Source organism: Zonotrichia leucophrys, chromosome 13, assembly GCF_028769735.1.
Source record: "Zonotrichia leucophrys gambelii isolate GWCS_2022_RI chromosome 13, RI_Zleu_2.0, whole genome shotgun sequence".
NCBI classification, from domain to species: Eukaryota; Metazoa; Chordata; class Aves; order Passeriformes; family Passerellidae; genus Zonotrichia; species Zonotrichia leucophrys.
The window spans coordinates 16,429,417-16,442,066 of record NC_088183.1 but is presented as its reverse complement, the minus strand read 5'-3'; the positions used below and the strand labels follow the sequence as shown (position 1 = coordinate 16,442,066).

Genomic DNA, 12,650 nt, shown 5'->3' with positions numbered 1-12,650 from the left:
TAGGAGTGGGAATGGGAGTGGGAATGGGGAAAGGGAATGAAATGGGAATGTGGAATAGGAATGGGAAGAGAAATGGGAATGGGAATGGAAATGGAAATGGGAAGGGGAATGGAATGGGAATGGGGAATGGGGAATGGGAGTGGAAATGGGAATGGAGAATGGGAGTGGGAGTGGGAATGGGAATGGGAATGCTGCAGTGGGCAATGCTGGGATGGACGGCCGGAGGAGCAGAGGGATGAGGAAGCAGGAGCAGAGCAGATCCAAGTGGATCTTGGCTGCTCTTGAGCTGCTCTGAGCCATGGCTCAGCTTGCAGCCGACTCAGCACCAGCCCCGCCAGGGCTGCAGGCGCTGGGCAGCCCCGGGATGCTCCTGGCATTCCTGGGATGCTCCTGGCAGCCCCGGGGTGCTCCTGGCAGCCCCGGCAGGGATGGAGGTGGCGCTGGAGAAGAGCCACGATGGCCCCGCACCTCCCGAGCATTCCTCGCTGCTGGCAGTGAGGGAGAGGGGAGGGGAGCGGGGAGGAGCGGGGGAGGGAGAGCCTGATGAGGAATCCGGGAATGGGAGGCAGACAGAAAAACTAATCGGGGATGATTGAGGGAGAGCAGGAGGATGAGTGAAAGATTGAGACAGAGTGATAAAGAATATGTCAGACGGACAGGAAAACTAATAAAGAATAATAACAGCCCCTGGCCCTGCGCAGCGCCCGCACCCGCCTCGGGCTGAGCGGGGAGAGGGGGGGGCAGGCTGGGTGTGACAGCCACCCCTGCCCTGGGGACACGGGGACTGTGTGTGTGAGTGTGTGTGCGTGTGTGTGTGTGAGTGAGTGACACCCACCCCTGCCCTGGCGACACAGGGACATGCTCTGTGTCCCCCCCGTACATCTGGTCCTGTACAGAGCAGCTCTGGTAGCTCAGCCTTGCACTCACAGCCGTGTTGATGCCCCCGGGGAGGAGGATGGGGGTGTGTGTGGGTGTGCAAACCGGGGTGGCACTGGCCCCCTACTTGTCACTGTCCCCAGGCTGCTGGGGACACCCCAGCCCAGCCCAAGGGGAGGTACTTAGGGAGGTTTGCCCTCACCAGGTGTGTCCTGCTGGGTTAGCGGCACACCCAGATGGCCAGCCCAGCACGCAGGACCCCACAGAGCCCTTCCCTTCCCTTCCCTTCCCTTCCCTTCCCTTCCCTTCCTTCCCTTCCCTTCCCTTCCCTTCCCTTCCCTTCCCTTCCCTTCCCTTCCCTTCCCTTCCCTTCCTTCCCTTCCCTTCCCTTCCCTTCCCTTCCCTTCCCTTCCCTTCCCTTCCCTTCCCTTCCCTTCCCTTCCCTTCCCGGGTAACACCACAGTGGGTTATGGGGGATTCCTCGATGTTATCACAGCACTAATTAATCACTGGCCCTGATGGTTTTCCTGTGGGATCCTTCTATGCTTCCCAGAAAGCCAAAGTGTCCCTGCAGTGCTGGAGCTGTGACAATGCTGCTGCAAACAGGGAGCTGAGCAGGGGCTGCATGTCCAACCTCTTTTAAAACCTCCTTTTTAAAGGTTTTGGGAAAGAATCTCCTTTCTCTGGAGTCAAACCTCGCAGTGTGGCATTATTTAGGAGTGTGAGTGGCCTCAGCCGTGTCCAAGTGAGATCAGAGCAGTGAGATGGGCTCAGGGAGGCAATTCTCAGTTTTCCAAAGCTGCCTTTCCCCAGGAATGTGGGAGCTGGGATGTGATTGGCACCTGTGGGCTGATGGACAGGCAGGGGGAGCAGGGAGGGGGCAGGCACAGCTCCCTGTCCATGGAGCAGAGCATGGTGGTTCCCGTTGTTCCCGTTAATCCCATCAGGGCTGCTGGCACTGATGGGGCCCTGCCCCTCCCGGCAGAGCAGGGCCGTGCCCCGGGCCAGCCTCAGCTCGGGTGGGTGGGCAGGAGAGCCCTGACCGGGCAGCTGGGCGTCCTGGTGGGGTTAAACCATGGTGCCAACCCAGCCTGGGCATTCATACTGGGATAAAGGGGGGTCTGGCACTGGGAGGGCCTGGGAGCAGGGCAGGGATGGGGACAGGGTAGGGTGAGAGTTCTGGGGGATGAGAGATGGGAATGAGGAATGAGGTGGGGTGAGAGCTCTGGGGATGAAGGATAGGGACAGGGTGGGGTGAGAGCTCTGGGGGTGAGGGAACCGGAATAGAGTGGGGTGAGAGCTTTGGGGGATGAGGGATGGGGCTGAGGGATGGGGACAGGAAAAGTGTGGGGTGAGAGCTCTGGGGATGAGGGGACAGGGACAGGGTGGGGTGAGAGCTCTGGGAGTGAGGGGACAGGAACAGCAGCGTGGCAGGATGATCAGCTGGCCATGGAGGCTCTCCCTGTGTTGGAGGAGCACAGTTCCCCACTGTCAGCAGCAGAGCCCTGTCCCTGCCCAGCTGCTGGCAGAGCACCCCAGCCTTGTCCCCATCAGTCTGCGGTGGGAATAAACGGAGCCGAGCGTAGTGCTGGGCTCCAGCTCCAGAGCCCCCCGGGGAGGGGGCTGGGCTGCCTCTAAATCTCCTAATCCCCTTCATCAGAGTGCCAGACAAGCAGAGACACCGAGCAAACTGCCTGGGGCTGGGCCCCCCTGCTCCTCTGAGCTGCTGCAAATCCCAATCATCCTGCGGGCGATTACAGGGGCTTCTCCTGGAGCACAATATCCAATCTCCCCCAGAGGCCACCGCAACATATGCAGGGCCAGGCTCCGGGGCCACGGCGGGCTTGTCTCTGCTCATCCTATTAGCGAAGAGCCTGGTAGGGATGTGCCAGGGGGGCCGGGCACTGCCAGGGGGGCCGGGCACCCCCCGAGCCTGCGGGAAGGAGCGAGCGGCTGCCCCAGCAATGCGGGCTGTGCCCAGCCCTCCCTGCCCTCTCCATGGTCCTGCTCCGAGCTTTCTGCTCTGGAAATCGTGGATTTAAACACATTTCGTGATTAAAAAAAAAATGTGGTGTCAGCTTTTCTGTTCTTTTGGAACCTCTACCCCGAGCGCTGGGCTGGCTCAGCGGTGATCCAGAGCCCGGCTGCCATGCCAGGGGGGATTTGTGGCCATCAGCACAGCAGAAAGAGCTGTCCCATGGCTCATCCAAGGAAAAATCCTCCCTGCTGGGCCTTCCCTGCTCAGGCAGCTCTGGGCAGGGCTCTGCTGGCTCACTCCAGAGTTTGGTCCAGGAACCGCCTCAGCAACTTTTTTTAAGGATGCAGTGAGGATAGGTCAGGCTGTTCTGAGGTTCCCACCGGGCTCCCTGTGTCCAGCTGCCAGAAATGCCCATTGCTGTGGGAGTGAGGAACTTGGACAAGCACAGATGGGGACGGAGTAAGGCCCTGAGGGTGCCCAGAGCAGCTGTGGCTGCCCCTGGATCCCCCCAAGGCCAGGCTGGACACTGGGGTTGGGAGCACCTGGGACAGTGGGAGGTGTCCCTGCCATGGCAGGTGTGGCACTGGGTGATCTCCAAGGTCCCTTCCATCACAAACCCTTCTGTGCTTCTGTGATCCTGTGGCTACTGAACATCCAGCTTTAAACCTCCCAGTCGTTAGTGCTGAGCCAAGTCCTGCTGGGAGAACCCTCAGGAGGAAATGATGCCACTGCACTGCTGGAGCCAGCAAGAGATCCCAACGCTCATCCCCATTATCATGCAGGGCCTGGAAATGGCCCTGCCAGGCCTGTGCAGGCAGCTGGACAGCTGGGGCTGCAGGTCAGGCCCTGGGGAGGAACAGGAATTAAATTTCCCATCAAAATTGATGTCCCTGGCCTGGCACTCTCCCAGCTCCTGCTGTAAGCCAGGACCCAATTAAACCAGAGGTACCTGGGAAAGCCAGGTCACAGCAGAGCTTTGGCTGAGCCCAGCCCTGTCACACATGTCCCCAGCAGCCACCTTCCACCCCTCAGGGATGGCCAGGAGCTCCCACCTCCTCCACCTTCACCAGGAATGAATCCCCAGGGACTGGGCAGGGACAGCAGGGACAGAGGCCACATCACCCCAGCCATGGAGCCCAGGCTGGGACAGTCCTGGGGGGCAAGATCCCTGAAGGGCTCCCTGGGCACTGAATCCATCCTGAGGGTGCTCCTGATGAGCCCTGTTCCCATTCCTGTTTCCCACCCCTGCAGGGCTCTGTGGGCACCAATTCCCATCCTGAGGATTCTGTTCAAGGAGTCCCTGTGCCCATTCCTGTTCCCAGCCCCTGCAGAGCTCTGTGGGCACCAATTCCCATGGTGAGGGTGCTGCTGCTGGGATCCCTGTGCCCGTTCCTGTTTCCCTTCCTCCTCCAAGGCTCTGTGGGCACTGAATCCATCCTGAGGGTGCTGCTGATGGAGTCCCTGTGCCCATTCCTGTGCCCACCCCCCTGCAGGGCTCTGGGGGCACCAAATCCATCCTGAGAGAGATGTTCATGGGATCCCTGTGCCCATTCCTGTTTTTCCACCTCCTTCAGGACTCTGTGGGCACTGAATCCATCCTGAGGGTTCTCCTGCTGGGGTCCCTGTGCCCATTCCTGTTCCCACCCCCCTCAGAGCTCCATGGGCACCAATCCCATCCTGAAGATGCTGCTGGGGTCCCTGAGCCCCCCGGCCGTGCTGGCAGCCTCCGCAGCAGCCGCAGCATCGCAGCCCCTCGCAGGCAGCCGGTAATTGATGTGCGCTGCCATGGAAACCAGAGGGCTCCAGCCCGGCTGGATGCGAGCTCAGGGCTCTGCCGGAGGAGGGGAAAGCTTGAAAGCCGGTGTGGGGTGAGGGGAGAGCACAGCAACGGGAGGAGAGGCCAGGAGGGAACGAGGAGGGCAGGGAGTGGGTGGGATGGATGGGACAGGGCCGGCAGAGAAGGAAAGGAGGCACAGATGGCCTCAGGGAGGGGTCTGGATATCCTGGGATGGCTGAGGAGGAGGGCATGGAATGTTCAAGAGGGACAGGGAGGGCCTGGGATTGTCTCTGCTTAGGAAAGCACCCTTTGGTCACCTGTCCTGGGGGCAGCTCTGCCCTCTGTGCCAGCCGGGAACCACCCTCAGCATCCAGACCCTCTTTCCTTGGGATGGCAGCAAAGGGCACGGGGCTGCCCAGGGTTCCTGGGGACACATCCCTGCTCCCAGGGAGGGGCAGCTGAGAGCCCCCCAGGCCCCAGCACAAGGGGAACCGCTCAGGAATGGGGGCACTGATCCCCTCTGAGGGCCCTGCAGAGCCCTCCTCCTCAAAAGGAGTCCCTGCAAGGAGAGGGGAGGCTGAGCTTCATCTCCACATGGGAACTCCTCCTTCCTGGAGTCCTCCAGGCTGGGAAGGAGCCTTGGCCTGGCAGTCCAAGCACAGCGAGCCCAGAGCTGAGCAGGGAGAGGTGCAAGGCTGTGTGTGAACCCAGCACAGCCCAGATGTGCCACAGCTGTATGGAACCCACCAGAGAGGGGAGCAGCCCTACCCCCAGCCAGGAAACCTCCTGGGATCATTGGGATCCTGTGCAAAGGCAGGCAGGGAAACCCCACAGCCAGGGCTGGAGAAGCTGGGGTGGGAACAGCCACAAATGTGCCTGGCTTGGAGCGACCCAGATGTTTCCAAAGGGTCTGAAATACCAAAAAACCCCCAGACATCCCTGGGAAAGGAGCTGGTGAAATGGTGGGAAATGGAACAAGTCTGTGGTGGAGATGGGAGGGGGTCCAGAGAGCTTTGATGGGATTTTCCCTGATTCCCACCTTGGCTGGCAGCAGGTGCAGGCAGCCTTGGGGTTGGAGGTGTTTTTTCACTGAAATATTTGGGTTTCAATCATAGAATCAATCACAGAATCATGGAATGGCTCGGGTTGGAAGGAGCCTGGAAGCTCCTCCAGCTCCATCCCCTGACATGGGCAAGGACACCTTCCACTGGAGCAGGATGATCCAAACCCCATCCAACCTGGCCTTGAAGGAGTCTGGTGTGTGGGACAGTGCTTTGGGGACTTATCCCCTTGTCCTTGTGCAGGAATTTCCTCAGGCTAGCAAACAGGTTAGCTGAGAGCAGGGCAGGGAGGCAGGCAGACCCCAAAGCCTCCCTCCCTCCTCTCAGGGGAGGTGTGGGAAGGAGCAGCCAGGCCCAGAAGCAGCCGGGTTTTCACACTTTTATTGTAAAGCTTTAGGAAGGGCTAATTACAATGGAATTGGTCATCTTGACAGCTCAGCAAACAAACGGAACAGGGGAGAACGGAAAGAAAGGGGCATCACGACGGTGTCATGCTCACGGCTCCGAACAGAAAGGGTTACAAGGGAATCAATTGTGCTCACAGCGCCCGGGGAAAACCAAGCCCAAGGCCCAAAGGCTTCCCCGCACAGGGAAATGCATCACACATTGAGCAGTACAACCTTAGCAAGAGGCGTCGCCTTAGACATAGGGCACCATCTGAAAAATAGTGGGGGGACTTTACTCTGCCATAGGATTTCTCCTTTAGAAAAGCTACACCTGCATGTACATAAAACTGTACAAAAAACAAGGCATCACAAGCAAGGAAATGAAATCTCGTATAAATAGAACCAACACTGAAGAGCTACAAAGGGGTCGCTTAGATCCTTCCCACGCAGCCCGCCTGCTCCCTGGCTCCCACCTTTGGTTTTCCCCCTGGCTTGTCCTAGTGCAGTGTGAGATACAGTGAACCCTCCTCCTCCTCCTCCTCCCTGTGCTTGTCTGGACTGGAGCCCGTGGGGAGCTGTCCTCCCCCCACGCGCACAGAGGCTTTATCCTTCTGGCTTATAATTGTGCAAATGAGCTTCTTCCCACAGCACCTCTTCCTCGCCCTCCCCCAGGACTGATCCCCAGCCACACTGGCAGCTTCCCCCTGGGATGAATCCCCTCAGACCCCTCTCCCAGGACTGATGGCCGGCACCCTCTCCTCCCCAGGCACCCATCCCCTGCACCCCTGGCACCCCATTGAGGCCCTGCTCCCATTGCCCTCCTCAGACCCACCCAGTGCCTTGAGACCCCCAAGCCCTCTGCACCCCCAGACACCCAACTCTGACCCCACCGTGCTCCCCTTAAACCCCCCCAGCCCTCTGTGCACCCCCACAGGACTCAGCCACTCCCAAACCCATCCCCAGCCCCATCCCTGGAGACCCCCTGCACTCCACCCTCCCTCCCTCCACACCGTGCTCGCACTGAGGACCTCGCCAGGTGCTCCAGGAGACAGCACAGCAATTCCAGCCACAGGAATTCCAGCCTCGGGATCCCTCTGGAGACCCCAGCACAGGGCAGGGACCCCCCCGCCGGGATGAGGTGGTCTTGGACAAGCCCCCCTCGGATGTGGCTCCTCGGGGGTCCCCGAGAGGGGCACTGGACACTGCCACTGCCTGGGCCCAGGGGAGGCGTGAGCAGCCGAGTTGGCAGTGGAGTCAAAGATCATGGCCAGCGCGGCCAAATTGCACATTCTGCCCAGTTTGGCCCTGAAACTACAGAGCTACAATAAAAACAAGGTCAGGAGCGGCACCTGCTCCGGCAGCCAGAGCGGGGGAGCGCGGCCCCGCAGGGCAGAGCAGGAATCCCGGCCGGGCCGGGCGGGGCAGGCCGCTGGATCCCACCGGGAAAATCCCGGCCAGGCCGCTGGATCCCACCGGGAGCACCCCGGGCCGTGCGGGCCGCTGGATCCCCACCCGGAGCAGCAGCGGGAGGAGGGTCCTGCCTCCTCCCAGCCGGGGCCGGGGCCGTGCGGGGTGGCAGCGGTGCCACCCGGGAAAGGCAGGGCATGAGGGAAATGAGGGACACGAGGGACACGAGGCAGCGGTGCGAGCAGGCCCCTTCTGCCACCCTTCCTCTGTGCCCCGGGCTCGGCTGGCACCGTGTGCCCTCAGGGAGCCATGAGGGGAGGTGGCTGCGTGTGCCACCGCCCTATGGGGGAGAGGAGCTGCTCAGAGCGGGGGGAGAGGCTGGGCAGGGGGTCCCGACAGGCACTACAGCGATGGCAGGGCATAGCTCCAGCCCTGCGCGGTCCCTGTGCCCCCGGAGCCCCGTGCCAGCCACAGGAGAGCCGCCCTGCCGGCCTTGCTCCCTTGGGAAGGTGCCAGAGCTGGAAGCACAAGGGTGCAGCACGGCCCCTCCCGCGGCCCGGAGGGGAAGGGCTACCCAGGAATGAGGCGCGAGTCGCCCGGACCCCTCCAGCCAGGGGTGCACCCCAAAACCAGGGCTGTGCCCCGCTGCCAAGGGAGCAGCAGCAGAGCCGGGGGTGCCCCTCAGGAAGCCCTGTGAGGGGCAGGGGCTCCTCTGACCCTGCACGGGAGCTGAGGACGCCGGGGCAGCAGGAACCTGCCGGGAGACCGGTGGACCTTTGACAATGGAAGAGAAAGCTGGACGCCGTGAGAGTGGCCCTGGGGCCTAAGGGCAGCGGAGTCCAGCGGGCAGGGGCTCGGCGGCCCCCGGTGTGACCCTGAGACAAAGCTCCTCCTCACAAAGGCAATGGTGGCTTTACAGGCGGATGGGACGGAGGTCGAGGGCACGGCACAGCCTGGCCTCGTGGGCATCCCCTGCCCCAGAGGAGGCCCGAGGCGATGGGCTGAGAGCCGGGGCCGCTGGCGACCTCCCTGCCAGCAGAGGTGGACTGAGGGCTTCTCCGGACCCAGCCGGTCCCTTCCTGGGGACATCCCCTCCCGGACCCAGCCGGTCCCTTGTCTGGGGGCTTCCCCACCCCTCCTCCACCGCCAGGCGCAGGGCCACCACCGGGACCCCCCACCCCCAAAGCAGCCCCCACCTATGGCACCGGGCAGTCCCTAGGGACCCTGCAGCTTGTGGGCACAGTGACAACGTTCAGAAAGAGATCCAGGCTGAAAAACAGCAAAGTCCCTATAGTCCGGCCAGGATGCTGCCCCTCTCCTCCAGCTCCCCAGCTGCTGTTTCAGGGACTGATCACATCTCTATTTACAATATAGAACACGAGTGCGGGCCGGACGCTGCGCTCCCAGGGGCTCTTCCACGCAGGAAACCATTCAAAGCTGGAACTTGCTCCCTGTGGTTTGTTATTTTTTTTTCTCTTTTTTTTCTGTTTTGTTTTTCCTCTTTTTTTTGTCTGCTTTTTTTTTCTCGTTTTGTTTTGTTTTCTCTTTAAATGTCTTTTTGTTTGTTTCAAGGACAATAAAAAGTTGCGATCAGGCAGGACTTGAATGTCATTCCTATAAGATTCGTATTTACAGGAGTCTACAGCAAAGAGACAGGCAGCTGGCTCCCCGTGCTCGGGGACACTCCTCGTCCTATGCCCCAGGAACTCCACCAGCTCTGCGTGGACCTTTGGTACGTAAGCCCTTCTCTCCCTTCTCCGTGCCCTCCGCACCAGGAGCCTGCCCAGCCCTCCCCGGCAGCAGTTCGGGATGCTGGGCAATGGGGTCGGGATGCTTTTCACCTCCCCACCCACCCCCAGCCCCGGGCAACAGGGGGTTAAAAAGGCGCTCCTCTCATCCCTGCCACGCCCTGCCCTGCTCCCCGCAGAGCCCCCTGCCTGGAGAAGCGGCCGGAGCCGTAAAGCATCGAAGTGGAAAATGTTCCTCTGGCCTCAGCTCCCTGCCCCTCACGCCCAGCCTCACAGGTAGATCTCCCTCTTGGTGGTCTGGGCCGAGGGGGTGGTGGCTGGCTGGAAGTCCGAGGTCTGGGTGAGAGGAATTTCCTCCATGGGAGAGTCCTTGCAGGGCTCATGGCTACTATTGGAGAAGGCACTGTACGTGGGGAGCAGGCGGAGGTTGGCCATTTTGGTGCTGCGCTCTTCCGACAGTCTGGGGCTGCCGTTCCCGACTTGCTCTTGACTCCCTCTGTCTTGGTAAGGCACAAAAGTGGAGAGTTTGAGGGCGTTCTTGGGCCTGCGGCTGGGGGAGGACTGGCCAGGCATCCAGCAGGTGTCGGAGTGGCCGAACTCTGTGCACTCCCGGGTGCAAGTCCCAGTCATGGCTACATCGGGCAGAGGCCGGAGATCTGCGGGGAACAAGGGACAGCAGTGTTAGCCCCAGGAACCTCCCTCAGGAACCTGCCTCAGGAACCTGACCTTGGGAACCCCACCTCGGGAACCCACCTTGGGAACCCTTCCTCAGGAGCCCTTCCTCAGGAGCTCTGCCTTGGGAACCCCACCTTGGGAATCCTGCCTTGGGAACCCTTCCTCAGGAGCTCTGCCTTGGGAACCCCACCTTGGGAATCCTGCCTTGGGAGCCCTTCCTCAGGAACCCTGCCTTGGAAACTCCACCCTGGGAACCCCCTCTCGTGATGTGGGGATGAGCAGCAAGGACTGGACATCTCCGTCCTACCCGTGCTGGGAGGGACAGCTGGACTCATGGACACCCTGGGAGACAGACCCACGGACACCCCAGGAGCTGAACCCATGGATACCCTGGGAGCCAGACCCATGGACACCCCAGGAGCTGGACACATGGACATCCAGGAGCTGGACCCACAGACAAAAAACAGGAGCAAAGCAGAGCAGGGAGGGAAACCCAAAGCCACAGAGAAACCACAAGAGGCAGAGCACAGGGCAGAGCTCCCCGAGCCCCTCAGGAGACCAGGATTGCACAGGGGGGCTCCACAGCTTGGATTTGCATGGCAGGACATGCTGCCACACCAGGCTTGTGATCCCAGAAGCTGAGGCACCACCTGGAACCTGCTAAGCTCCAGGAATTCCCATTGGGCACCACCAGTGGCATCCCATGGCATCACTGTGAAGAGACAGAATTGCCCTGGACTCAGCCCCGAGGCACAGCCATGTGTCCTGGGCAGCATCCTTGGGCATCCCTGCCCTGCTCCCACCAGGCATTCCAGGCCACATTCCAGCCTCCCCTGGCACCCTTCAGCCAGAAGTCCTGGTCTCCTGTGGAGCCTGCAACCCCCAAGCACACTGAGGCAAAGCCATGCCCACCCCGAGAGAGGCTGGAGATGCCATGGGGTGCCCTGTGGAGATGCCAGGGGTGCCCTGTGCACCAAATCCCTGCCCCTGAGGGAGCCCAGCACCCCAGGGCACCACAGGGCACCACAGCTCCCTGCTCCTGGCACAGCCGGACAATGAGCACCAGTTAGACCAGTTCACATACTGGTGTCCTCACACACCAGCCACCCCCTGCCCCAGGTGTCCCTGAGCCTTGGCCAGGTGTCCTTGGCACAGGCAGCACCTGTCACGAGGCTTCTGAGGTTGGAATTTGGCACTTCCATGCAGAGCTGAGTGTCCCTCCCAGAGCCATCCCAGTCACGAGCCATTCCTTGATTTCTGCCCAAATTTGGGACATTACAGAGTGCCCCAGGACATGTGACTGCCTGCTGCCACAAGCAGATCCAGCCTGGTGCTGATGCTGGGGTGGAAGCAGGTGCTGCTCATGACCTTGAGGCTGCTCAGACTTCCAGATGTCCCTGTGGTTCCCAGAAATCCTCTCCATGTGTCCACCACTGTGTAGCTCTCTGCATTGACAGACTGATGGAGGGAGATGCTGAGGAGCTCTGGGGACTTGAGACATGTGGAGCACCCCCTTCACATGGGACACACATTGGTCCACACAATTCCCTCATCCCAAAAGCAGGGCAGATGCACAGGCACTCCCTGAGCTCGGGGAAGAAGCAAACCAGAGCACCACGGTGGCATTTCTGCCCTGGCCAACGCTCCCTCCTGCCACCAGTTTGGGACTGCCACACACCTAAGTCACCCTGGCACAGCTTTCACACACAGGATGCAGGAGAAGGCTCCAGACAATGCTGGGAATGCTTGACACCGGCATGGACAAAGGGGTGAAGTCAGCAGCCAACCACTGTGTGAGCACATCTTGCCCTAAACCAGCCCCCAGTGATGCTCCCCAAACCCTCAGCTGGGGGCTGGGGCCTGTGCCCACACTGCATCCCTGGCACCCACGGGAGCTCCCCCTGGCAACTGGGACATCCTGGCAGGAGCCACACGGACATACCTGATGGCAGCCCCCCTTCACAGCCTGCTCCGCTCAGGGGACTCTGATGAGGGGCAGAAAAAGGACGACAGCGTCACATCAGTGCACAGCCCCGGCCTCCACACCCCCTGCAGCCTCTGACACCCCTGTCCCCTGGTCCCCACTGCCTCCTCGGCCTCTCCTGGCCCTGCTCCAGCCTCCTGAGGCTGCTCAGCCACTGCTGCTCCTCCCTTGTTCCTGGCTCCAGCTTCATCCTGATCCTCCCTGGAGCCCAGCATCCCTGGTGGGACTCACACAGGGACACTGGGAGCCACCTGGGTGGTGACACCAGAAACTCGGGCACATGGAGGGTTGGGGCTGTGCACACACACAGGGATACACACATGGATACACACAGATACACACAGAAATACACGCACATGGATACACACACATGGATACCTGCAGGGATACACACAGGGGTCTGCACACAGGGATACACACATGGATACACACAGATACACACAGAAATACATGCACATGGATACACACACATGGATACCTACAGGGATACACACACGTGGATAGACACACATGGACACACACCCATGGATACACACCCATGGATTCACATAGGGATACACACATGGATACAGACACATGGACACACACACCTGGATACACACACACAGATACACATGTGGATACACACATGGATACACACACATGGACACACACACATGGATACACACATCGATACACACATGGACACACTCACATGGATACACACATATGGATACACACACATGGATACACACACACAGATACACACATGGACACGT

General features: G+C 60.6%; 1 protein-coding gene across 3 annotated transcripts in view; it reads right to left on the bottom strand.

The window, feature by feature from the left end:
- Positions 1-6,062: 6,062 nt before the first annotated feature.
- The window catches only part of PCDH1 (protocadherin 1), a 58,164-nt gene continuing 51,576 nt past the window's right edge, over positions 6,063-12,650 (bottom strand). For 2 of the 3 annotated variants that reach the window (XM_064724596.1, XM_064724595.1), the window contains exon 5: positions 6,063-9,889. In XM_064724596.1, coding sequence (XP_064580666.1) covers positions 9,504-9,889 — 386 coding nt within the window. In that variant the 3' untranslated portion in view covers positions 6,063-9,503. Of the gene's footprint in view, positions 9,890-11,850; positions 11,894-12,650 lie in introns of all 3 variants that reach the window. The other variant, XM_064724597.1, reaches the window with a different exon arrangement.